The following is a 26,405-nucleotide window of genomic DNA, read 5'->3' as shown; positions in this document are numbered from 1 at the left end:
CTGCTCATCTGCACACACAGTAACTGTAATGGTTCACTCAAATGATTTAATACAGGCTCCATCTGGAGAGTCATCTACAGGTTTCTCATCTGCCAGCAGAGGCAAGGAAATTATACAATTACATTATGTGAGGAAGGATTAGGCCTATGAAGTTCCATCTAATTAAATTATTTTTTTTCTTTATTCCTTTGACTTTGGTCTCTGCATATGCACCTTCCTGTTGTATTGAAAAGACAGATAAAGTTTGCGCAGGAAGGCAGTTTTTGCCTTCAAAAGATGCTTAATTTTGTAGCGCTGTAGAGCTGTAATAAACAGATCTATTTTTGTAGAGCTGTAACAAACATTTTTTTGCTCAGTTAGCAACTGCTACATACTTCAAATAAGTATTATCATTACTCCAAAGTAAATGAAGCATAGGGACACAGATTCCAGGACTGTTGAGCAGTTCAATTTATGCAACCATTTAGATACTGCTTTAGCTTGACTTACTGCTCTGATTCGCTTTAAGCATTTTTTCAGCCACATTCGTATGGTCTGTTTGGCCACCTCCTCTTCTATGGTATATTCCAGTTGCTCCCTGGCAAGCAGCTCTTCCAGTTGAAGACTTTTTCTGATATCAACAGACCTGTATGAAAGCATGCTGGAAGAAACACAATTTATTTATTTTTAAATTCTGGTGTCTTTGCATTTTTTAGAGAATCAAAGCTCAAACTTAAGACCTTAGTGCAAAAATACATAATTCAGGTGTGCACAGTAAATTCACATTTGAAGCTAAAAAAATTGCTAAGATGATTCTAGAAAAGACTTACTGTGCTCAAAACAAAGACCTCATCACCTACATCCAGTTATCTAATACAGGTGAACTGCTGAACTGTAAGCAATTAGGGCATTTGTGGTGGTTTGGGTTTTTTCCCCCACTAAGTGTTAACACTTGGATAATGTTCCCATTTCTATTTTATTCCTAGTCAGGCTCACTGTCATGTTGCTACACGTGAATGTACATTTCATTAGTTGGGATAAAAAAGGAACATGCAACTGTAGTTTGTGATAAACCTCCTTCAATGAAAATGTCAAAACTACTTAGAGCTGATTCCCTAGGACCCGCATTTGCCATCACTAGTATTTTTGTAGGGAAAAAAAGGGAAATCTAATTTTTGTAAAACATTTAATATTACAGTGCCTCTGTGGCTACCAGTCTTGCCTTCTCCTGAGCCTAATGGCTACCTCGTAGCCTGGAAAGAAACACTGGCTGTTACATTTGTTCTAAAAATGTGGAGAAAATCTCAGTGTACCTGAGCACGTCATGAAAAGTGACATCGCCACCATTGTGGAGCCGCTCCATTTCATAGCACATGTGCTTGAACAGCAGCTTGTCCTTGTCAAGATCCACCTCCAGCCTGCCTCGCAGAAGCCTCAGCAGGAATTTCACTCGGAAGGTAGGGATTACACCCTGTGTTAAATTGCATAATTGATGTAAATTATTACTGTGATCTAACAACCAACTCAGACATTCAACTTGATCACTGAGAGGAAAACTATTTCGCCTAGCATATTTAAGTCACTGGAAACACATTGCTGAAGAATGTGCACATTCAGCCAGTTCTTCAGCAAATTCACAGAAGCCTTTGTGGTTATTTGACTCATATACAATGAGAATCTATGCCGTTAATTTTGCCAGAATTTTTCAAAATTGCTTGGGGATTTAGTTTCCCCTTTTGCATTCATCTGTAATTAGAATCATACTCCCAAAGAGCTGCCTTTGTATAATGGAAATTAAACTATAGCTTAAGCACTTATAGCCATGTCTATAATTTGTTGTAAACCTGTGCCCTTCTCTGTGCATCTCTGAATGAGCAGGAGAATGTTGAGAGTTTACTGGCTTTTTAAAGGTTATCTGCTCTAAGAGGCAGCACATCCTGCAGTTTTGGTGACAACAACTTCTATCTGTTTTTACAAAATTAAGACTGAGTGTACCTTTCTCTGAAACTGTGGTATTCACAATCTTCAAATATCTTTTGTTCTGCTAAACGAGCCTCATCAGAACTATTTTTGCTGTAAGGTGTTCCACATCAGAGAGATTTTGTCAGTGCTGGGCACCATGGATTCAGAACTTTCTAACGTCATGAGTACAGACTGCAGCTTCTCTCTCCAGAACAGCCATGTGCCAGCTACAGACAACCAACTACTTTCACCATAATGTTGTTTGCATTCAAATCTCAGTGATGTCATGAATCATTCAGATGATGATTTAATTTGTGTGGGCATCTGAGCAGTTCAGTCTCCCAGATGTCATTCTCATTTCAGAATCACAGAATGGCTGAGGTTGGAAGGAAACTCTGGACCTCGCCTTGTCTCACCCCTCTGCTTAATCAGGGTCTCCTAAAGCCAGTTTCCCAGGATCAGGTCCAGACGGCTTTTGAATCTCTCCAAGGATGGGGACTCCACAAACTCCCTGGGAAAACCTGTGCCTGTGCTCAGTCATCATCACAGTGACAAACAGTTCTCTGATGTTGAGAGGTAACTCTTGTGGTTTAGGTTGTGCCCGTTGCCTCCAGCCCTGTCACTGGGCAGCACTGAGCAGAGCCTGGCTCTGTCCTCTTTGCACCCTCCCTGCAGCTATTCATATACATGGATGGGATTCCCCTGAGCCTTCTCCAGGCTGAACAGTGCCAGTTTTCTCAGCCTTTCCTCTCAGGAGACTGGTCCAGTCTCTTCATCATCTTTGTGTCCCTTTGCTGGACTCTCTCCAGTATGTCCATGTCTCTGTGTACAGAAGAGCCCAGAACCAAACCAGAATTCCAGCTGTGGCCATACCAGTGCTGAGCAGAGCAAAATGATCCTCTCTGCCTTGGCCTGCTGGCAATACCTTGTCTAATGCTGCCCAGGATACCATTAGCCCTCTTTTCTAAAAGGGCAATGGTGGCTCATGTTCAACTTGGCATCCACTGGGGCCCCCAGGTCTTTTACTGCCAAGTTACTTTCCAGCTGTGTGGCCTCAGCACATACTGTGCCTTGGTTTATTTTTCTCCAGGTACAAGACTTTGTAGTTCTCCTTGCTGAACTTCATGAGGTTTCTGTGAGCCCATTTCTCCAGCCTGTGAAGGTCCCTCTGGATGACAGCTCGACTCTGTGGCATATCAGCCACTCTGCCCAGCTTGGTGTCACCAGAAAATGTGCTGAGGGTGCCCTCTGCCACTCTGTCCGTATCATTAATGAGGTTATTGAACAGGACTGGAGCCAGTATTCACTCCTGGGGCACACAATGAGCTCCTGGCCTTCAACTAGAACCTGTCCTGCCAACCCTCACCCTCTGGACCTGCCTATGCAGACAGTTTTCAGTCCACTTCATCTCACCCAGCCCATATTTGATTAGCCTGCCTCTAAGAATTTTGCAGTGCTGAAATCTCAGCAAAGATCTTCTGAAGATCAGACACAAAAAATGGATATGAATCTGTAGACTTCCAAGGGAGCAACTCTCAGGGAGCTGGGAGGAAAGATGCTATTATATTGATCCTATAGATAGGTATGTTTGTTTGTAAAACTGCGATTATAAGTACTTCACAGAATACAGGTTAATATCTGAAGGGCCCCAAGCAACATTAGATCATGCTCACATCTCAAATTTGAACAGTAACTGCTCAGAGAATTTTGTCACACTTTACCCCCCTCATATTCCTTTTCAAGAAAAACTGGAAGTTTACTGTATCTCTTCTTATTACCAAGAAATTATTATTTCTTACCTCTCTTTTGTCATCAACCATGTTCCATATAATTTGAAAATGCCTTAGGTCATTATAACTTAAAAGCTGATCTTCTTCAGTTGAGTAAAACAATGAGAAATTCTCCACAATGATAGCTGAAAACCACAAGAAGAAAATACACCCTAAAGAAAGCCCGTAGTTACATTGTAGCATCTAATCCTGTTGTGCAAACTCCACATTAACAAATGCCTGTATGCCAAGACAAGGATTTTGAATGCATAATATACTGTTTTGCCACACCAATATTCACCATGCTTTTTAAAAACTGTATCTTAAACGCTGGTGAGATGCCTAATCTAACATCTAAAATCTATTAAGTGAATTCCAATGATGTTTGAACAAAGGTTAACTGAAGAAATAAAAGCTTAGAAAACAGTATTCTGTAGGGCAACTCTACTCTACAAATAGAAAATATCTCTTTGTTCCAACAGCTTTCATTCCCAAACTTCCTGAGATTTAGCATTCCCATGCCAAAGTATCAAAATCATTATATGCATGCAAGGCAACATTGAAGGTACAAGGTAGCCTCATACCTGAACAACACAACAGACTCACACCTAACATACTACATGCCAAGATGTACCTTGTTGTTATTATTGTCTATTTTCACTTACCAACAAGCAAATTTAGCATGATGTATGCAATGATGACATAGAAAGAACAGAAATACATAAGAGCACCGGCATAATTTCCACAGTCTGTTTTCCAGTAGGTGCTGTTATCTGGTGTACAAAATGGAGGCTGAACCTTCAAAACAAAATAAAATAAAATAAAATAATAATAATAAAATAAAATAATAATAATAATAATAATAATAATAATAATAATAATAATAATAATAATAAAGACTATTACTTCTTGAAGGCTTCCCAATTAGGAAATGATACTGTGGCTATTATTGTGGGCAGGTTGGTTTTTTTCCTTTAGTAGACAGAAACCAGGAAAGAGAGAGGTATGACAAAAAAAGGCTGAGGCATAGATCTTACTACCATACAGAGGGCACATTGTGCATTATGCCACTGTACAGGAACAAGCCAGTGCTTTGAAGGACAGTGATTTTCAAAACATTTATTCCCTGATCATTAATTTTAAAAAGGAGAGGCATATGATCTTCCTTGCAATGGAAAGCACAGACAAACATTTACTTGGGCAAAATATAATGATTCAAGGAGGAATTTTGAGGTCATCAAGGCTATCATTCACATGGAATAAGCCAAAGTGCAGGAATCAAAGACAAGGTAAATCTGAAAAGACACCTTGCCCCAGTCAAAGCAGAGATAATAGTGAAAAAGTGAGTTACTGCATTTTTTATTTTGAAACCATCTGTTTATTTTTGGTTTTAAATCATCTAATGGCCTAGCTCCATTAAATACTATACTGTGAGTTCATACTGGAACTGCAATCTGTGCATCATGTTCTGAGGTTTAGTGAACATTATTTTCTTGAAGAGATAAAGGCAAGCCCAACATTCCTTGTGCTAAGATACTGAAAAGCAGTTTGAGATGGAAGGGTATCTCTCATTTCTTGTCTACTTATCTCTGGCAGTATTGTAATTACCATGCAGTCATGCATAATTTTGTTCCAGTCTTCTCCAGTAACTATTCTGAAGAGTACAGTAATAGCCTTGCCAGCTGATGAAAAATTTGCATGTCTGTTTTAAAGAAAGAGAGAGAGAAAGATTGAGAGTGAGAGATCATTTCACTTCACAGAATTAAACATTGGCAAGGAAAAATGTTTCCATTTTATTGTTCTTCTATTTTAAACTAAAAAGGATTACAGTATTATTTGAATGAGCCCATTGAATTATTTATTTAATGACTTAAGATACAATAACTGAACTCTAGCTCAGACAGAGGTCTGAGTATTTTAGCTCATTTTATCAGAGAGCTAAAGAAAACTCAAGGTCAGATCCTATTTCCTGTCTCTATTTTCTTTTGTAAGCCTGATGATGACTGGGAAATCTCCAGCTAACAGCCAGTTCAAAGAACTGCCTCCTTTCTGTATCAGTCTGGTATATGGATCCTGTTCCTGGGTGATGCCAGTAAGAGCAGTAGGTACACTGTGTTTCAGCATCTTGTGGGCTAGCACAGTACTGCTTTGAAGCATATTTCAGCTGGCATAATGAAGAACAGCTCTCAGTCTGCTCTGGGTTGGATCAGGTGTCATTTAGTCCAATGCACAAGGACTGGAAAGATGTCTCAGTGTCTCCTATCAGAAATTCTGTTTAGAGCTCTTCAGCCAGACCTGAACATCTGTCTGTTTTTTACCACAGATAAACTTCTCTAGCAGAATGTGATTTCTTCAGGCTGTTTAAAGAATATCCCTGTGAGGTGGGAACTCCATACTGTACCTGTTAATGTTCTCTCCGTATTTCACTGTACCAAATAACACCACTCCAGCAAAAGCATAACAAAGAAGCAGTAAGAACATGCCCACTATGATGAAGAAACTCTTGTACATGCTGACAACCACAGTCAGGAGAAGCATTTTTAGTGTTACCTGTAAAGACAGAGAAAAAGCAATCCATGACAGCATTCAGGAAAGCAATGATAAAACATAAATGTGAGTTCTTGGACTTGCTATTTTGACAACAAATCCTTTAGACACATTTATTAATGGATGAGCTCAGTAAAATGGTACATTATGAATGTGATTTGAACTGTGTGTGCTTTTTACCTGTTAATGACATCAGCATAACTTCCTCATTTACAAGGAAATCAAGATCAAGATGTTGCTCCTCAAAAAGTATATATAGGATAGTTCAGTGTAGGATATTACAGTGATGGTACAGCATAAGCTTAACTATAATATTCGAGGATCAGTATTCTCCTGAAGTATCAGTATTGACACTGCAGGAACAGTGGTGAAGTAAACTACTTTGGGCTTATCGAAAGTGATCCTAACTGTTAGACAGAAACCACAGATACTGCAGCCTACCAAAAGGAATACTTTCATGTATAATGAAAGAGATTTCCTTAAGATCTGTACAGATTCTTTAAGCCAGTAATTTCTCATGGGAGTTTGTGAAAGACCAGGGATACCTTCCAGAAGCCTTCTAGTACTTAAGCAGGGCTGATAAGAGAGCTGGAGAGGGATTTTTACAAGAGCATGTAGTGACAGAACAAGGGCAGGTGGCTTTAAGAGGCTGAAAGAGGTGAGGTTTAGATTTGGTATTGGGAAGAAATTCTTCATTGTGAGGGTGGTGAGGCACAAGTTGCACAAGTTGGAACAAGTTGCCCAAACAAGTTGTGAATGCACCATCCCTGGAAGTGTTCAAGGACAGGTTGAATGAGGTTTTGAGTAACTTGGTCTAGTAGCAGGTGTCTCTCCCCATGGCAGGGGGATTGGAATGAGATGATCTTTAGGGTCCCTTCCAACCCAAACTACTCTGTGAGTCTGTGATTCTGCAAAGTTGGCCAAAGAACACAAAATGAGAGCATAATTTTGAAAACGTCATAGGCTGTGGGCCTTGATAATAGATATTACTTTTCCATGCATATATATTTTACATTTTACTCTTGATAAATTTATTGCCCTAGATTGTCATAACACTTCTAAATACTTTGGATATGATAAAAAATTCCCTTTAATGACACTGAGGGTGTTATTTTTCTTTATAATAATGACAAATTCCTGCTGATCTTTAGTCATCACATTGCATCGGGATGGGTAAATCAGTGAAACTGATACAGGTAGTAACATGAAAGTACAAATGACTAGGTCAAAACCTTGAAAAAAACTTTAGAAGCAATCAGAAAGCTTTGAAGCCAATCACTTGGTCTGGCTGCACAGGAGAAGCAAGGATTATTCATTTGACTTCCAAGGCTCAACAGGCTCTGTGTAGTCTGATTTAAAGAAAACTTTTTATCTTTACTGAACAAACCCTTTGACTTACTGTTCTTAACCCTGGCAACCTAGTACAGCAGTTTTTTCATCACATTTACTTTAATATGTCAGACTTCACGGAAAATATTTGGATAGTCTAAAGAAGTTCTACAGCACGGGAATGCAGTGTCACCACTTGTTAAATAAATGTGTTTGTTCTCTGCTTATGCTTATTCTGCCAGTCTACTCTCAATTACACCAGAGGAAATTCAAACACAAAAGAAATGTAAACTTGAGAAGTGACTTGCTTTGTCACCATCTCAGTGTTTCCAGAAGAACATCTTGATCCAAAATTGTTTTTAAATTGAATATAAATCCTTTATTGTGACAAGACATACATTGTAGAGACAAAAGGCACAGACCTGCACTCTGGAAAAAGAAACTTTTTAAAGAGAGCACTATCATAATAAGATGATGCATTCGACCACCACTACAACAGTCTCACAGTGAAAATAAGAAAAGAGCATGCCTCACTGAAATGGAAAGGGCAGAAAGTAGCACAGTGTATGTTCAGAGTTGTAGAGAGCATTTTTAAAAGCTGTGGTATTGCAGCTGCACTTTGTTTTCTGAAAAAAAAAATCAGCTTTTCCAGTAACTATAGCACTATTATACAATCTACTTAAAATCCTGACATTTTAAATACAGCATGTAAAGTTGCAGACTGCTGTTTGGTGTTTTTTTTTTTTTTTTTGTTTTTTTTTGGTTGTTTTTTTTTTTTGTTTGTTTGTTTGGTTTTTTGTTTGTTTGGTTGGTTTTTTTTTGTTTTTGTTTTTGTGGCTTTTTTTTTGTTTTTTTTTTTTTTTTTTGCCAAGGAAACAGAGCCTTACAGAATTTGCATGGGAGATGCACAGCATCTAGTCCTTTAATCTATACATGAGCACTGCAGTAATTGTAGTTGCTAATTTATACTTACATGCTTCCCACAAATGGAGAAAAACCTGAAGACAATTACACATGCCCCCATCATGTAAGTGTATGCATTCTGGAACACAAACACAAAAGACTTAAAACATGTTCCCCCAGGAATCTCTTGAACAGATCATGATAACTGATTTTTTAGTAATGTAGGGCACTCCCCATATGAAATAAGAGAAATCATAAACGGTTAGCAACAATATAAAGAACACAAAGCCAACCTCCCCACACATCGAGCCAAAAACCCTTCAGTTCTCTATTAATTATGACCATCAGGCCCAGTGTACTTGTCCAGGAAGCTGCTGGATTACAGAAACTCCTCAGGCCTTCCAAGCTACTTAGTAGCTGTGAATGTCAGGTCAAAATGACTAGTCACATGAAACAGGTTTTTCTTCAAAGAGAACATGGGGCAGACAAGAGAAAATCCTTCAGACATTATAGGGTTGTGACTTTGACAACTTGTGACTGATAACAAGTATCAACCATCCCTTCTCCTTTCCCTGTAAATAAAGAAACCAGGAGTGTAGTTAAATTTTAAAAATTGGTGTGAAATGAAGGGAGAGTTGATTTCCTCCCCTCTCTCCTTCATGTCTTCTTGAATTAAACACTGCCCCTTAATCAAAACCAGTGGTACAGAATCACTGTTGGGTTTGGGAGGGTTTGTACTGTTCAGCAGTTTTGAACCTGTGCCTTCTTCCAGTCCTCTGGTCCTGTCTGTGTTCTGTATTTTGCCTCTTTCTTCCTTCATGCTCATAAGACCTTTGTTAGCAAGAGCTCTCACTCTTCTCAGTCTTCCTTTTCTCACTTACATCCCTCCTAAAGGCTTGTTTCCTACTACATTTACAGACTCTAGCTTGCATCAGTAAGACAATTTTGCACTACATGATTGTACAAAACAATCATTCTTCTTAGCATCAAGCTTAGTTTCTTTCAGACATATTTCAGCCTTATTAAACTCTCAAAGATTTATCTGGATATGTAGCAGCAATCCTTCTGCTGGAGCCTCAAGACAAAATAATTTTAATCACTGGAATTGCATTTTGTATATCTTACCAGTAAGGCAAAGTGAAGTATGACCCATATAACTCCAAGAGATGTCACCAAGAGATCATACCGATTTCTTCTGCTTTGCCAGAAGCCAGAAGGTGACATGGCAATAATCTTCATTGTGACCTATGGATAAAAGAATTTCTCACTTGTAATGAAGAAATGATTATTCCTTGCCATGAGATCCTCTTCCATTCTAAATGATTGATTGGGTTTGTTTTATGAAATAGTTTCAAACAACAAGGGGCAGGTTTCACCTCAGCTCAATATTCCCATGTGGACTAACTGGAAAATATTAGCTTCCCTAAGGTGGAGGAAAATTGGTACACAGATGACCAAGACCAAGGGATGAACAGCATTCTGAATTGTCTCTCTACCTCCATCAAGTATCAAACACAGGAGTGCAGCTAACCACCTCAGACTGAATGCTTAATGTATAGATTGCTGAGGTGAATGCGGGGTTAAAATAGCTTGAAGTTAAACAAGTAATGTCAGTAACGTAGCTAAAAAAGGTAGCAGTATCCTATCTAGCTAACTGTCTGTAAGCAAGCTAAAATCACATAAGCAGGTCTGAACTCAGGAATATAATTGTGTTCTGCAGCACCTACAGATCAAATTTATTAAAAAGCTTTCCTATATTGCAAATATTTCTTGCTTTAAGGAATACTCTGTACTTAGCAGCATGAAAGAGAAAAAAGCTAAGAATAGTAAAGGCAGTATATTTGACAGTGAACCTGGTAAAAGACAGCTTCCAAAGTGCTTGACATTTCCAATTTAAGTAAGAGGAATGAAGATAAGAAGCTCAAGAATAGATACGAATAGTTACAGAAATAGTCAAATCAGGTAATGGACACCAAAGTAGAGTGATGCACGTAGAGGGAACACCTAAGAGTTTCTCACACACAAGTCATATTAAATCTCAGAGCAGGTTATGAGTTACTGTATAAAGGCTACAAATGTCAGGCATTCATTATGTTATTTTTTCTATCTCATTTTGCAACCCTGCCATTTAACATTTCTGAAAACAAAACCAAATATAAGAGGACACTAGCTTGAGGTAAAAGGCGGATTTTCCACTTAGCATTTTGCCTTATAATGTTTTCTGAAGCCTGACTACAAAGTGAACAATATGGTCTCTGAATCTCTAATTACCATTTGAGTTACTAAGGTATCTCACCTTCAGTTACCTGAGATGCCCTAGAGGATTGAAGATGGATTGATGGATCTGGCAGGGATGACATAAGACCTGTAAACATCTCTGTCCTTCTGGAGTGGCTAGTGGAGGTAACTGAATCTTACCCTTCATCTCCCTCGATAACAGTAACAGCTTAAATACCTACCTCACATATAGAATTTAAATACCTAGCTTCAGGTGTCCATAATCTTGAACTGAATACCACACCATGAAAATAAAAAAAATCACATCTCCCTTTACTCTGTCATCATCAGTGTGGTAACAAAAGTGAGATCTACAAATTCTTTCTGTTTTCTATATCACATATATATGATGTGAACAGTAGAGGTTTAAGGCTGAATCAGGAGTTGTAAGATTGGACACAGGGCCATCAGCTGTGCAGAAAGCAGACTCTGTGACAAGACTATGCTGCAGTAAGGACGATCTTGAGCAGGAAGCTGCTTCCTCTCTCCATAAATTGTGTGTAGTCACAGTGTGATAGCTTGCCTGTTGAGACAGTCAACAAATTTTTCCTGGCTCTGACAAAGTTCCTTTGAAATTCTAGAAGTGTATTTGTTTCCCCTGGCAGTATAAGAGAAAAAAGTATTTCCAAAGACACAGTTACTAGGTAAATTAAAACCTGCCCGTGTATGACACAAATAAAACTTTTCTGTGTTTGCTCAGCCTCTCCAGACATACTGATTTCTCCTGGGTAGTGAAAAAAAGAAGCAACAACATGGACATACTCTAGCTACAGCTGCTACAAGGTATTCACTTCATTTTTTATTCATCACTACTGGCAAAACCTATCAATGGAACATAGGAACTGTCAGATTGGATTAGAGCAGTGGGAAATGTAGTCTACTATCCTGTTTCTGATAGTGGTCAGTATCAGCTATTCAGTGGGGACTGACAAGAAAAGTAGTCAACCAAAAACTTTAAAGAATTATGTACCATCCTAACCACAGAGGAAGCACCTTCTTTAATCTTAAATGGATATCCTTATACATTTAAAAAGTATGTGTTTTCCAAAATGTGTTTAAATAATTAGATTCTAGTCTCATGAAAACAGGCTAAATACACCTTGCAGAGTTTGTAATAACAATATTCTCATAGATAGAGAACTGCTACCACACTGGAGCCAGACTTGCGCAGCAAAAGATAGACAATACTGGAGCTGGGGTGTAGCTTATAAAAAAGATATTAAAATGAAGTATGATATTTAAAACACAACAAAGCTGAGAGAGGTTTGATTTTGTCACAGGTACAGAATAGCAGGAATTAACACACCAGGTAAAACATAAATGGATGAAGCAGAACTTCTGTGAGGCAACACAGACCTTTTGTTGTATGGAGGGAATGTAATATGACATGTTCTACAAGAAAAGAGTTCACTGTGTTCACCAAAGCACACTGTTATACTCAGCCTTGAATATATATAAAAAACCACAAAGCTCAAGGTTGTAGAGAAGTATGACTATAACACATTAAAAGTTTCTTCTTACAATACATGTTTAAAGACAAGTGACATGGAGAACCCTGAATGTACACATTCAGAAATAAACACCCTAGTGAAGAACGAGAAACATCCCTAAAAACAAAATGAAATAAATAGATACAAGTCTTAATCTCAAGAAGTCAAAAAATATATTACTTTACCTCAAGGACAAAAATGAAGGTGAAAACAACAGACATTGTTGCTAAAGGCACAGTTACTGGATCTGCAGCATCCCACTGAAAAGCAAGCATAATGCATTAATAGAAGAATAGCTGTTAATAGAATAAATGCCTCTTCACTGCCTTAACTTTTCTTATGGGTTTTGTTAATGACTGAATTTCACTTTAAAATATACTCAGAAAGGAATGGCATTTTGGTGTACTCTTCTCTCTCAGATTTACACCTTAACTAGAAATTATAAATAGTGGATCAGACTACAAAAAGGCAGAAATTGACTGAGCTCCACAAGTTACAATTAATCTACAGTGATCTATGCCAACTGATTTCTGTATCTAGAAATCACATTTCCTTGCATTCATCACACTAATGGCTCAACTGATCATTAACTGGTGTTAGGAAATGTGCAAACACATGCTGTAGTACTGTAATGAAGTGTTTAATAGACACACAATTACCTTTACTGATAACAACACAGACTGGGCCAGAACAAGTACAGCAATAGTTCTCTTAAAAAATGGATGCTGAGTTATATCATACATCTTTGCTCTAAAGCCATCGTTATCTGAAAAAGAAAGAGTTTGAGGAGGAGAGTTAAAATACACAGTAACATCCATCCTCCCCTATTTCTTGACATATTTTCAATGTTCATTAGAGGCAAAATAATCCTTTCCCATTTTCAAAATATGTTTCTAATTTTCTGCCACAATTTTCCATATCAAATAGAGCTTCTGAACATATAATTTCAAATACTGAACACCAGTGTTGCATGAAAGCTTTGGTACTTTTAGGGCAAGTGCATCATTCAACTGCTGTCGGGTTAATACATTCCATTCATATCATTACAGCTAACTGCAAATATTTTTCATTTAGAAAATAAATTTTTCATTAAGGCTTATCCTAAAACCATCGAAGCACAACCTTTTTAGGGTTGATTTTAATAGCCTTATGGAGAGATCTGTAGTTGGAGCCTGTTTCCACATTAACTTATGCACAACCTCCTAGTGGCCTCACGATTACAGTTTTAATTTGAATCGCAGACTCCTGGGGAATTACGAACACTAGGGCTCAATATGAATAAAATCAAAATATCTTTGATACCCGGACGAGGTGGGAGATGAAGAGGTTGTGCTATCTTCAGTCTGCTTTTCAGATCTTCCCATCGTCTCTGATCTACAGTCAGTAAAGCTGTCCCCTTAATAAACAAAGAGAAGCATATAAAGCTTTTGTCACTTAACAGCACTGCAACATGAAAACAATATTCTCTTTGTTGCCTGAAATAAAGTTACATACACAACTTCCCTTAAATAACACACGCTTGGGGAAAGGAGTCTGAAGTATCAGCTGTTACTCAAGAGGATTTCTGGGTGCATTAGCTGTGAGTTTCAGGGACTCAACTCAGCAGGCACAGTTGCTGCTCTTTGTAGCAGCAGCCCAGTGTGGGCAATGAAACACTGCAGGAGGTCTTCCATTTGACTGAATGTCATTTGTCAGGAAGCAGAGTGGTGGATTTTGTCTGGACTTTGCAGCAGAAAATCCTGTGGCTTACTAGTGCCACTAGTTTCTTCAGGGAAGAAGCCCTCCAGGAGACCACTGCTGGTCTCCACAGCTCTTCTGCTTGGAGTGTAATTGAAATAAAATAATAGTATGCTATGAATCTACAAGAGCTCTCCACAGAGGAAGCACAAAGAGAGATGAAGACACATCTTTAGGGTGGATGGTGGTAGCTGGTAATGTGTATAAATGTTCACATAACATAGCAAACTTCAAACAGAATTGAATGTTATCTAAGATGACCTTCAAAACAAAATGAGTTCCTTATCACTTTAGAGAACTGTAAAATCTCACAGAAGGATTCTCGAGTTACAAAAACAAAGGAGACATTTTCAAGGTAAATGTCAAAATCCTGTCTCCCAGACACTTGGCTCCTGTCCCTATCGAAAGGAGCCACACTGAGCTGGCTGAGGGCTGGCATGATCTTCACCCTTACCTGGACACTGGCTTGTGTAGATGCTGGAACTGTGGCTGGCTGTGCAACTGACAAGGTCAGGATTTCTCCCTCTTAGTGAACATGATCTCTTTATGGAGCTGCGTCCCTAGATGGTACCCTGGGAAGAGGTACCTTCCAACATAATGCGGACAAAGTGAAGATGTAAAGATGCTGACTATTCCTGTCAGGCCCAAATGGCACCATTCAAAAAGACTTAGATTAAAAGACAACACATTCACCCCAAGGAGCATGTCTGGTTTATATTCTTGGAGAGTCTTCACTGCAAACAAGACAAAAGGTGGCAAAAAGGTGGACTTTTGTAAAATCTAGTGGTGCCAAATTACATTGTTGCTCAGAAACTGCCAGTTCCACAAGCAGGGTCACCATAAAGGAACCACAGAGCAGAGCACTGCGAGCGGGTTGGAGGAGCTGTGCTTGCATTTGGACTTCAGCTCAAAGTGACAGCTAATACCTGAATCGTTCACATCTTCACTGCTGACTGAACTCCTGGGAGCTGCGACAAGCGATAGTTGGGGACTGAAATGGGGTTGGGGGTTGGAATAATTTGGGCTATTGCCTTGTCACTGGGACAACCAAGGACAAAGCCCAGAGCTTGCTGTGGTACTTCCCAGTCCAACGTTTCCACACTTGCAGTTACAACAACTCATAGGAAAAACTAGAGCGTATCTGAAATTATTGTAAATTTTTCTTTTTAAAAAATTGTTTGCACTCATGTAAAATAGTTTGTTCAGTAATTGCCCAACTCTGATCCTCATCAACAATTCCTGTAACTGTTCTAACTGTATATCAGCCATGAATTTTCTAAAGAAAATATCTACTTTAAACACTAATACATTGGTCAAGTAACTAGTTTTAAGAAAATGCAACTGAACCTCACACTGCAGGTTGTTTTGCTCTCTATTTTCTGGGCTAGTTGCCAGCCACCTCTCTACATAATTTTTTTAGTTTCTGGACATTTCTTCACTCTACTTGAATATTAATTGGGCTGAAACTCTTGTCCACTCAATTAATATTAATATTTTCAACTCAAATCTGAAAACATTTTCTTTTCTCTATAGTAAATACATAAAAAGTAATGAGTACTCAAAGAAAAAGAAAGAAAAACAAACATTACATGCAGGTTACTAAGAAACAACTGAAGAAGATGAACCAGAAGATATAAAAGATTTATACTTTAAGTATCATGTGAATTCTATAGAAATATTGCCTGATGAGTCTTTTCATAATTTACAGGGAACTGTTACTAGTGAGCAAGGACAAAAAGCATGAAGCTTCCTGTATTCATCCGTGTATTGAAAGATTTTAAGGAAAAGTAATATTGCACAGCTGAACAAAAAGTGACAAAAGCATCTATAAAAATCCAGTGGAGTTCTCATACTGCAGAAATTTCAGCTTTGTTAATTCTCAGTCAAAATTTAGTGAATAAGAAAAGAAATTAATTGTACATTGCTTCTTGTTCTCTAGAACAGATATATTTTAACAGGAAGGACAACACTTCTTACCAATATGACACCAACATTGCGCAAACATAAAAATATCTTCAGAACAGTAAAGGTTTTAGGCTATTTATTTGGCTCAAAACCTGACTGACCCCACTTCACGATGCCTTGCTTGCCCACATTAATGCACAGTAACATGCTGCTTGACTCCCTTCCGGAAGGACTCAAGTGGTTTCCCTGATGGACAAACTCAATGGTTGTGTTTGCTACTGGGCTTGGGTCAGGGTCAGAGCTTGCACCCAGCTTCAGAACAAGCATACCAGGCTGTCACACATCTCCATGCCCCATAGCACGTAATCATCTTTTCCCTTCAGAGCCATGAGTGGTAAAAATATCATATCTCATTATTTTTGTGACTTAGAAGTGAAAGAGGAAAAAATTAATAATTTTGTCTCTATGCCTCAGAGGCACCACAAGAGGTAAAGAAAAAACCCTCAGATTAAAGGTTGTGAAGTGTGCATGCAGCAGTCCCATCCAGAGGATTCTACCTTTTAACAAGTGTAGACATGAGCTGCTCTGAAGCAATTCCCTTGAGGAAAGTTTTTTCTAATTTTCAGGGTAATCCAAAAAGCCCATGTGAACTTGCCTAGAACACTAGCTACCTTTTTATTTGAGTGATAGGCAATTATTTTTACAATATTCTCTGCTGTTTGTAAAGAAAAAGCCACACAGCTTTACTTTGGATCTGAAATACTGCAATGGCAGGGTTCTTAAGAGACCACTTCACTGCAACACTTGCAAGCATAACACATCTCTTTTTATCTGCCATCACATGTATACCTACATCAAACTAAGCAGCATCTGTAAATACATAGTGCTTTATGTTCAATCTCCATCTAGCAGCACAGCTGCACTAGAAATAAACTCTAACAGCTTTGATAGAGTGTGTAATGGATCACTGTCCTCACAGGTTTCAATTTTCTAGTAAGTATGGATCAGGTGTATCTGAAGCCATATTTGCAGTCTTGCAAAATGTAAGATTGGTAAGCCAGTACTGAAGGCAGCCTTACCAGGTAATAGACAGTGTAATATCAGTTTCAGGTTTCTCACAGAGCCAGTTCTACACTCAATAAACCCTCTCACTCAGAATAAACCACCTCAATTTGTACCTTGTTTTCATTAAAATTAGCGATGACAACTCCAACAAAAAGGGTCAGTCCAATCATGCAGCCAAGGAATACAAAAACATGGATGTAGATTCCATGGATCTGAACAGACAAAAATAAGATTAATAGTTTAAAAAAAAACCATATTTGTTATGAGTTAAAATTATTTGTTGCAGAATTCAAAGAGTCTGATGTGTTTCCTTACCGGCCCAACACGATGAATGATAACATCTCTGACTTCCACCCAGCCTTTTAATGACAGAACTTCAAATAGTGCCAGCATTGCATTGCCTACATTATCAAAATTAAAATTCCGAGGATTTGCCCTGAAATACAGTACACAAATAGGTGTAACCAGCAGTAAAGTTGTTATATTTGTTACCTAGATTCTTCTATAATTTAAATACTTTGCAAAGTTGGGGTGAAAGACTCTGAAACATATCAAAGCTCCATATCAGGAATAAGAAAACAATAGCAACAGCAATAAATATGTAAACATAATTTTTTAGATCCCTATGTATGTTTTATTTTCTTACTCAGAGTCTGACTCACAGCAATAAAGCTTATAACCTGTTCAAGTCCAGGCTAGATGGGGCTTTGAGCAGCTGGTGTAGTGCGAGGTGTCCCTCACCCCTGCTCATGGCAGAGGGGGTTGAAACTAGAGAATCTTTAAGATTCTTTCCAATCCAAAAAATTCTATGACTCTGTGTTGCTGCATTTTAAAGCTTTTTCCAATGAAGTAAGAAAAATACATCATTCATGGGAAAAGTTGATCTGATGGCATTGGTCAGATTCTAAAATAAATTTACTCGCAGGAAATAATTCTCTAACCCACATAAAAGATTCAGACTCCATGGTCAGTGAGATTGTTTAGAAAATGCTGTTCCCTATTTCATTATCATGAAGAACTGATAGCATAAAGCAAAACTTATTGAGAGGACAACACATCTTCATGGCTTTCCTATACCATATGCTCTGACCATTTTTATCAGTTGATATCAAGAGAATGTTTCCAGCTGAACATTAACAGTGCTCTCTTTGGGCTAGGTTAGCATGTTGCTCTTTCTCTACAATCCAAGCCAGATAATCCAAGGACCCCAATGACTTTTCAATAGTTTATAAGGTAAATAGTTGTATTCCAGAAGAGTTATTAAGTGTTTGGTGCTTCTTGAATCCAACCATTCAGTGAAAAGACAGCTCTCAGTTGTAGATAGTTCTTTTAAATGCAGTCCTTATACTGACATCTGGCACTTGATAATCTGGCCTGACAGCCAACAGGTGGTATAAATGCCTTTGTGGTAAAGCATTTTTCTGCAATAACAAAACATTCCCCAAAGTTTACAGTTGTGCTGATTAAGACAGTTTTTGCTTATTTCTGGACCAAGCTGAACAGGATTGAATTTGCTTACTCGAGGAAGAATTTCTCTGAAGCATACAGAAACAAAGACTTCTGCAGATGTCAGAGTTTTACTGACTGTTCAAATCACAGCATACTATTTTATTAGTGTAGGGTGGCTCTCAATCTACCACTGCTGGTACATTCTTTATCCACACACATGGCAAATTAAAAAAATTGTGGCTGTTCAGCTGATTTTGCAAAATGCCAACCAAATGAAAACTATAAACAATTAAAAAGAGTGAGTTTTGCCTGTTCAGGTATTGGGAAATATTAACTATATTAGAATACTAGAAAAAAACATACATTAGCTTTTAAATAAGCTTTATTGCACTTCTGCACCAGATAGACCATAAGGACTCCCTGCACTGGAAAAAGAAAGAAACTAATGGCTGGCATGGTTGACGGCCACAGAAGAGAAAGGCTGTTATTAGACATGATATAATGATTTGTTTTTATGGGTAGCTGTAGGCAGGTTGATTTCTATTTCTTTTCCTTCCCATCTTTTCCTATTTATTCTTAGCTTCTATTGTTGCTTTATGGCTCTCAGGTTGCCTTCATGATAGTACTAAAGAATAACTAAGTGATGATACTTTTCAAGGAAATAACTCCCACTATAATAATAACCAAATCAAATCTAATTCCTATATAGGTTCAGTACCTAGAGGGTTTTTTCCTTCCTTTCTGGTTTATGAAATGGAGGTTAAGTCTGGAAAAATTTCATATATCTGGCTTTTTACCAAACATGCCAGAATTTTTACTCTTAGTATCATTTGAATTACAATAATACCCCTCCATCAGTGATTTAATGTCATCACATTTGAACTGTTTTTTCTACACCAACAGTTGCATTTTTGAAGAACCATAGGCCAAAGTGTAGCAAACTCACCAGACTCGTGGCACCCAAAATCCAGGCTTTTTCTCTCCAGGTCTTAACTTTAAATTGAGATTTTTGGAAACACTTACATTTATTCTGAAGATGCCATGACAATCCTCCTATGGTGAAATAAACCACAGCCTGAGATTAAACAGAAGCCTGTGAGAGATGCCAACATGCCAGCATAAACAGCACATTTGCCATGATGGGAAAGCAATATACAAAGAAATGAAGGGTTATTTATGTCTGTCATTAATAGTCATGGACTTTTACCCAAATGAAAAATGCATCTTAGTAAGTGTTCCATATACCCCTTTCCTTCAGGACTGACAGTGCTTTTCAATTTGCAAGACTACATAGCCTTTTTCATCTTTCCTAAAGACCACTGTTCTCTTTAGCTCATGATGATATTTCTCCAAATGGAGTAAGAAGCACAGATAACTTTCTCCATGTAACCCACATGGCATCCCCATTGATTTGGACCTCTAGCAGTCTAACTTGTTTTTCAGTTGTGGACCTAGGAATGCAAAGGTTATTTTCCATTATTAATTCCATGTGCCATCCAGTCCTTTGCAAGTAACATGACAGTCATTTGACAACTTTTTTTAGACAGTCCTCAGTATTTGCACCTGCTTTAGTTTTTATATGGAAACCTATCCTTACCCTCATTTGCTGACCTCTTAATCACCTTACCCTCCATCATCCTGCTTCTGAACAAGAAATTGCCCCATTACCTCTGTTTCTCATATGATAGTTGTGATTGCCCCTCTTGCTTTCCCCAGCAGGCAAAAATGGCACTAGATACCATTATTTTGAAGCAGAAAAGCAGTTCTTACCCTAGAGATGATGTGAGGGTCATTGCATTTAGCCAGTTTTCCAGCAAACAGCTGCACTCCAAAGCTTGCAAAAACAAGCATTAATGTCAGCAAAAGAATAGAAACCTGCAAAGATGAAGTTAGACTTGTTAAACTTTTCTTCTCCAGACTTGAAAAAGGGGATCAGCTCCCTTGGTGAACTGCGGGGAGGATCATTTTGTGGTATAAACCTGGAGATATGGCTTTGGTGACAGACATATTTCTTTAGGTTCTGATCCAGTAACCAGGTGCTGTGTTATATTAGTCTTATTTTTAACATAGGATCTAAGAATTGCAGATAAGGATAAAAGCTTTTGTGCACTCAGTGTACCATCTTCTTAAATTCTGTATCCATAAGAATTGCTACTCACTTTAAAGGAACTGTTTGAGTACTTGCATATGTGCTGCTTTTGTTTTGCTGATTCAGGCTAATTAATCTGATTAAGCCATTGTTAGATATTTAATTCCAGGATAGCTCCAATAAAGATAAGCATGAGCAAATGAAGATGTAAATATCTTTAAAGGAATACCATATTTATGAAATGCCAGCTAGCTTTATAGTTTTTGTCCTTGCTCTATCACTATCTGCAAATATTTTGTAGCTTAGTGTTTTATAACAACCTGACCTAATAAAGCGTTCTGTTATGGAATAAGATGGCTGTTGCTTAGGCTGACCAATACCACATAGGGTCCCAAGACAATAGATTATGTCTGATCAAGAAATCACAGACTCCATTGTTGTTCTTATTACTGTAAGCATGGCCATGATCGTAATAATAACAACAATGACATAAAAATGAGATCCAGATTTGTGATGAACAGTGGTATTGTTTTTGGCTGCCTCTCAAAAAGCTTGAAGGTAGAGACCTGCAGCTCAGAAACCAGGTTTACTTTTGTTCTTGCAGAGTTTCCATACACTACTTCTCATATTCCCTGACCAACCAGAACAGTGAAAAAGGGGTAGATTTTTTTTCAGTAGTCTTCCTATGTAATTATGACTAAAACGATGCTAAACAAATAGTGTAGTTCCCTAAAGAATTATTACAACAGCTTTACTCAGTATGAGTTACTTATATTCTAAGTTTTAGCTTCTTGTGTGGTCATCTGCAGTGATACCACAATGAAAAGTAAACAGATAACAATGGTGAAAAGAATAGAAAGCGTGAATTTTATATCAAAATGTTATCTTATTAATCCTTCATATATTTTCACAAGAAAAAAAAATACTTGGTACATACCAAAAAAATTTCCTTGAAGCCACTAAACAGCTCTCGCACCACCTTCCTCATCTGAGGGACCAGTTTGAAAATTCGAAGGGGTCGGAGGCAGCGGAGCACCATTAAGAGCTGAGCTCCGGATTTGGCAGGGACGTTCTGAGGCATCCAGCACAGAAATATCAAACTCACCTGGAGGTGACAGGACAGGAGAAGGCAAAGAAGGGTCAGCCTTACAATGTCTTACTTGGCATAGACACAGCACAGAAGGTCAGTGAAGGTCTCTGCCTTAAAATTAAAGGAAAGAATAAGGCAAAAGAGCATCTAATTTAGAAAAAGGGCTTAGATCTCTTATGTCCTGGCTTATTGTCCTAACTAATGGGCATCAGCTTGTCTTTGTCTTGCCCTTTGACTCAAAATCCATTTTATATGCTTAATTAGATGGAATAGTTCCAAAAGGAGAAATCAATTTGGCTGACTCAAAACAGGGACACAAACTATATTCTTGAAGCAGGCAGCATTATTTCTCTCCCTCCTTCTCATTTCAGAGACTCTATGCTGAACTGAGAAATCCTCACCTGGAAAGTCTGTTAACAGTTTTCCTGACAGTTTTTTCCTACCACTTTGTTACAGGCATACGTGGTTTTGTCACCATGTGGTTTCATTACACAATTGTTATGTTTTGGAAGTGTTTTCAAACAGCATAGTTGCGTTGTGTAACCTGAACCACCTCTGACAAATTTTTCTTGATTTAATGTTTCCTAAATGCTTCTTATTTTTAAAAGCCAGTGTTATCACAGGGGGACAGAGGTGAGAGTATTACAAAGAAGTAAGTGCACAAAAACTGGAGGATCAAGATGATCTCACCAATTATTTAAAACTTGATATAAATTGTTAAAAATAAAGTGATAAAAGGCAGCCACCCCACCAAAACAAACAGATTTAACAGTCCTTCTGACTTTCTGCCACAGTCTTTGAAGATCACTGCAGTCACATTTGAAATATCCAAACTACTCCACCGAATTTTTTTCTTCAGACAAGCAGAGGGATTCAGAGAGATTTCAAGAAACTAAAGCACACAGGAATTATGCATATTACAGTAGGAGTTTTGTACAAGTATGCATATTTTTATTTATGCTAACAATGGAATCTTTGATACAAATTGATTGTGACAAATTTTATGCAGCCTAGCGGATTAATCTCTGAAAGACTTAATCTAAATCCATCAAAGCCATTTTTCTCAGTAATTTCTTCAGTTAGAAAATATTTCATACTGTATTATACTGAGCACTGGTTTTGACACATTCTATGGTGTTTACTTTCATATGTGAAGAGGAAATGGACACCCTTCTCTTGTATTTTAATGGAATGCAAGAGATTCCCCAGAAACTCTTGAGAACTGTTGAGAATTTTTTTTTTCCTGAGAAGCACTACTGATAGATATGGGATATAGGTTTCTTTGCTTTCTTCTATAGCAACATGAGCAACAAAGATGTGCCCTCTGTCAAATGGTAAATGGTTTTGAAGCACTTTCAGTAAAGCAGGAACACTGTTGAGACGGGAAGAAGCAATTAATATCTACGAAACAGGTAAACTTAAGATTCTTCGGCATAAAAATGCTGAAATGAGCTCAGAGTTCTCAAGTTTACTCTGAAGGAAAATCAGATCTTTTACTTAAAACATATCAACAAATAAAGAATTAAAAGGGGCCATACAATGACCCCACACTAAATTGCCAGGTGTATATCACATCCACGTATCATTACTATTTGTATCAGGGTACAGAGACAAATTTCTTCACACTACTAACCATTTATATAACCAAATATATCAGAGTTAAGGATCCACAAAAACCTTCCATAAATAAAAAACTTACAAGATATATAAAGATGTCCATAACTCCTCCAAAGTCCCTAATGACAGCTGTTGGTGTAAAGAACAAGCCATCTGCCATAATCTTCAGATTAAGCTCAATGCTCATGAATATTACAAAAACATATTCAGCAATCTGAAAACAAAAGCAGAGAACAACCATAATTTAGGGACAGGCAGTGGAGAAAAGCAAGGTGACTGTGGTTCAATAATTGTAAAATGATTCAGTGACAGTACCTGGAGTGTTGGAGCATGCATAACTCTTCTAAAAGGGGATTCAAACATCATGGAAATGCAGGAGCATATCGTAACAATGATCATGACCCAATCCAGGTAAGTAACCAAACCCAGCAAGTCACTGTGAATGATACATAAGGAAATGCCATTACAGAAATGCCCAGAGCTCTGTGTGCTTGCTTTGTGCCTACACTACAGTTAAGTGCTTTCCTAAGAAAAATAAATTGAGCTGAGAAGTATCAAAGATTTTAGTATTTCAGAAATGTGTAGTAAAACTAGAGAAGTTGCATGCATGTGAAGAAGAAAAGTCTGATTAAAAAAATCATCTTCCTGTTCATCCTTCTCCCCAAACAACTCCATGGTAAGAAAAACCTTTTTAAAAAAAAAAACAAAAACGTACACATGTGCTTGCACATTTACACACATCCATGCACATGTGTGTACACACACTTATACTGCAGGCTTATGAGACCAAGCAAAGTTACTTTTGCAGTGCTTACTAAAGCTGATGGTATTTGGTATTTTTCACAGCTCCAGTAACAGGATCTGTTTTAGAACTATAAAAAGAAGAAAAGATACAGTCATTTACATTTTATTTTAGTCAACATTATAATTATACCATGCATCCATCAACTCCAAGAAATTTCTGTCCAAAATCAAGGCTACATTTTATCCTGTCTGTATTTTAAATGTCTGTATAAGTTTCATTTAATTCTATGTAATTTCACTCATATTATCAACACAGCTAGTATCACTTTAACTCATTGCATACCTGTAATTCCTCTAAGATTCTTTGCACTGACAGGTGTTTTTGGGTCTTAATTTTATAAACAAGGACTTAATATTTTAATTTTCTTTGGAATAAGGGGGATAACCTGCTACTGAATTTTAGGTACCAAAATGTTCTTTATAATTACTTCAAATCTTCTTGGACCATGGCTGGATGAGGCTCTGAGCAACCTGACCTAATGAAAGGTGTCCCTGTCCAAGGCAGAGGGGCTACAACTAGATGATCTTTAAGGCCCCTTGCAACTGAAACCACTCTATGATTCTGTGATCACATGATACCCTCAGTTAACACACACACACACACACACACACACACACACACCCTTCCACAAGCTCTATGTCTTTTATTACTTCTTTAATCTTTTTCTGATTAATATTTTTAGATCCTCTGTATCTGAATTTTCCCATGTAATTGCTGTGCTCCACCTGCCATTAGGCAGTCAAAGTGTGAGAACCACTCTATAAGTAATATGCACATATCTGGGTGACATGAGTTAAGATCCTGCTGCAGCAATTATTTATCAATTTCATACAAAGCAGAATGACTGCTGTGGGAGAAGCTACAAAAATACTTTCCAGGAAGCCTCCCCTGACCCACTGGTTATAGGCACTTTTACTTATCTTCCAGCTCCCATAGGAAATCATGCCAAGACAGGATCTGCACTGACATATCCTATATTTCATTGGAAAGCTCTAGCCATTGGGATGTGAAATTGCCGTTACTTCTTTGCTGAGCTTAAAGTGAAAAATGGACTGAACAGACTTGAGGAATTACCACCAGAGATATTTCATGCACAAGACATCCAAGGAGAATGAGAAACATCTTCCATGGCCAGGTTCATCCTTACACCAGTAAGCACAGAGAACATACTGGATTAGGTGCCTTCCCACTGAAGCCACTGACTTTTGCTTCTTAAACTCATGCTTCTCCCTACGTCGTACATAGCAGCATTCCTCAGCCTTTTTTTATTAGAAGATAATATGTATCCTATCAGCTTGAAAAAGATGTCTAGAATATCTTACTTGATAAGCTAGATAGGACAACAAATAAAGCAGGGAGGATTTAAGAAAATGAAAAAAAAAAGAAGACTGTTCAAGACAATCAATTTATTCTTATAATTGCAAACATTTTATTTAAACTGTTTTAATATAAATATCCTGTTACCATTGGGCACTTAGCAATCCTAAGAGGCACTGACAAATACTTGCTAAGTGGATTTGATTGACTGTTTGTGTGTTTTTGTTTTTTCTGTTTTAATTTGTAACTGCTTCAAGGACCAGTGCACCACAATCAAGTTAGCAGTTGCATAGAAAAGTGGGGATGTAGCTCAAGGATATGTCTCTACTAAGGTGGCAGAAACTTGAATATAGGTATGGTTAAAACTGAGTATCTAACCATCCTGTCATGCTAACTAGAAGTAATTTGTTGAAGGGCACAGAGAAAATCAATGGTAAAGCAGCTGCTGAAACCAGTTCTTCTAAGTGCCAAGCTCATGGCCTTGAGCTATTTTCTGTCTTACACAGCTCTATGCAAGGTGACATGCATTAACCCTTTAAAATCCTGGTGCCAGCAAGAGACAGAGGTTTAAAAGAAGAGTTGTGAGATGATTTTATACAAAGCTGCTCATACATGGATTTCTATCTGCCACACTCACATATACCTACAGCTTAGTTGCTGAGTCTTCCCAGTTTTCATTCGGTTTCAGCTTTTCTCCTTTTATCTCCCACAGCTGAACAACTCCCCAGCCCATTCTGAGTCCCTTTTTATGGTGAGCAGATGTGCAATTAATTTCTCTTCACCTTTTTCTGTTTTATGAGTAACTGTTGGTGTATAAAAACTTCTTACCTTATGATGAGGAATAAGAAGAGAATAGCAAGCTGATTCTCAGATGTCTAAAAGTGGGAAACATTAGCCTTTCCTCTCAGCTCACACCTACAGTTTCCCCACATTCTTGTCCATCTCAACATCACGGACTGCTTAAACACGTCTGCCCTAGCACAGCATTTTATTTCTTCTTTTCATCCAACAGCAAGACTACACCAGAGACACTGGCTGCCAGCTTCTGTGGTGACCACACTACATGCAGTTTTCC

At 37.9% G+C, this 26,405-nt stretch overlaps 1 protein-coding gene across 7 annotated transcripts in view; it reads right to left on the bottom strand.

Moving 5' to 3' along the window:
• Window positions 1–26,405, bottom strand: part of NALCN (sodium leak channel, non-selective) — a 229,627-nt gene that overhangs the window by 5,637 nt on the left and 197,585 nt on the right. For 6 of the 7 annotated variants that reach the window (XM_053935243.1, XM_053935245.1, XM_053935246.1 and 3 more), the window contains 19 exons: window positions 24,024–24,080; window positions 23,524–23,644; window positions 23,291–23,422; window positions 21,439–21,606; window positions 20,183–20,287; window positions 19,359–19,465; window positions 17,279–17,399; window positions 17,077–17,175; window positions 13,559–13,652; window positions 12,916–13,022; window positions 12,442–12,516; window positions 9,615–9,734; window positions 8,560–8,628; window positions 6,112–6,260; window positions 5,319–5,412; window positions 4,376–4,508; window positions 3,741–3,856; window positions 1,293–1,450; window positions 490–640 (listed from right to left, as the gene is read on the bottom strand). In XM_053935243.1, coding sequence (XP_053791218.1) covers window positions 490–640; window positions 1,293–1,450; window positions 3,741–3,856; window positions 4,376–4,508; window positions 5,319–5,412; window positions 6,112–6,260; window positions 8,560–8,628; window positions 9,615–9,734; window positions 12,442–12,516; window positions 12,916–13,022; window positions 13,559–13,652; window positions 17,077–17,175; window positions 17,279–17,399; window positions 19,359–19,465; window positions 20,183–20,287; window positions 21,439–21,606; window positions 23,291–23,422; window positions 23,524–23,644; window positions 24,024–24,080 — 2,176 coding nt within the window. The remainder of the gene's footprint in view (window positions 1–489; window positions 641–1,292; window positions 1,451–3,740; window positions 3,857–4,375; window positions 4,509–5,318; window positions 5,413–6,111; window positions 6,261–8,559; window positions 8,629–9,614; window positions 9,735–12,441; window positions 12,517–12,915; window positions 13,023–13,558; window positions 13,653–17,076; window positions 17,176–17,278; window positions 17,400–19,358; window positions 19,466–20,182; window positions 20,288–21,438; window positions 21,607–23,290; window positions 23,423–23,523; window positions 23,645–24,023; window positions 24,081–26,405) is intronic. The other variant, XM_053935244.1, reaches the window with a different exon arrangement.

This window comes from Vidua chalybeata, chromosome 2, assembly GCF_026979565.1.
Source record: "Vidua chalybeata isolate OUT-0048 chromosome 2, bVidCha1 merged haplotype, whole genome shotgun sequence".
Taxonomy (NCBI): domain Eukaryota; kingdom Metazoa; phylum Chordata; class Aves; order Passeriformes; family Viduidae; genus Vidua; species Vidua chalybeata.
Note: the sequence above shows the minus strand (reverse complement) of the source record. Positions and strands in the feature narration are given on the sequence as shown.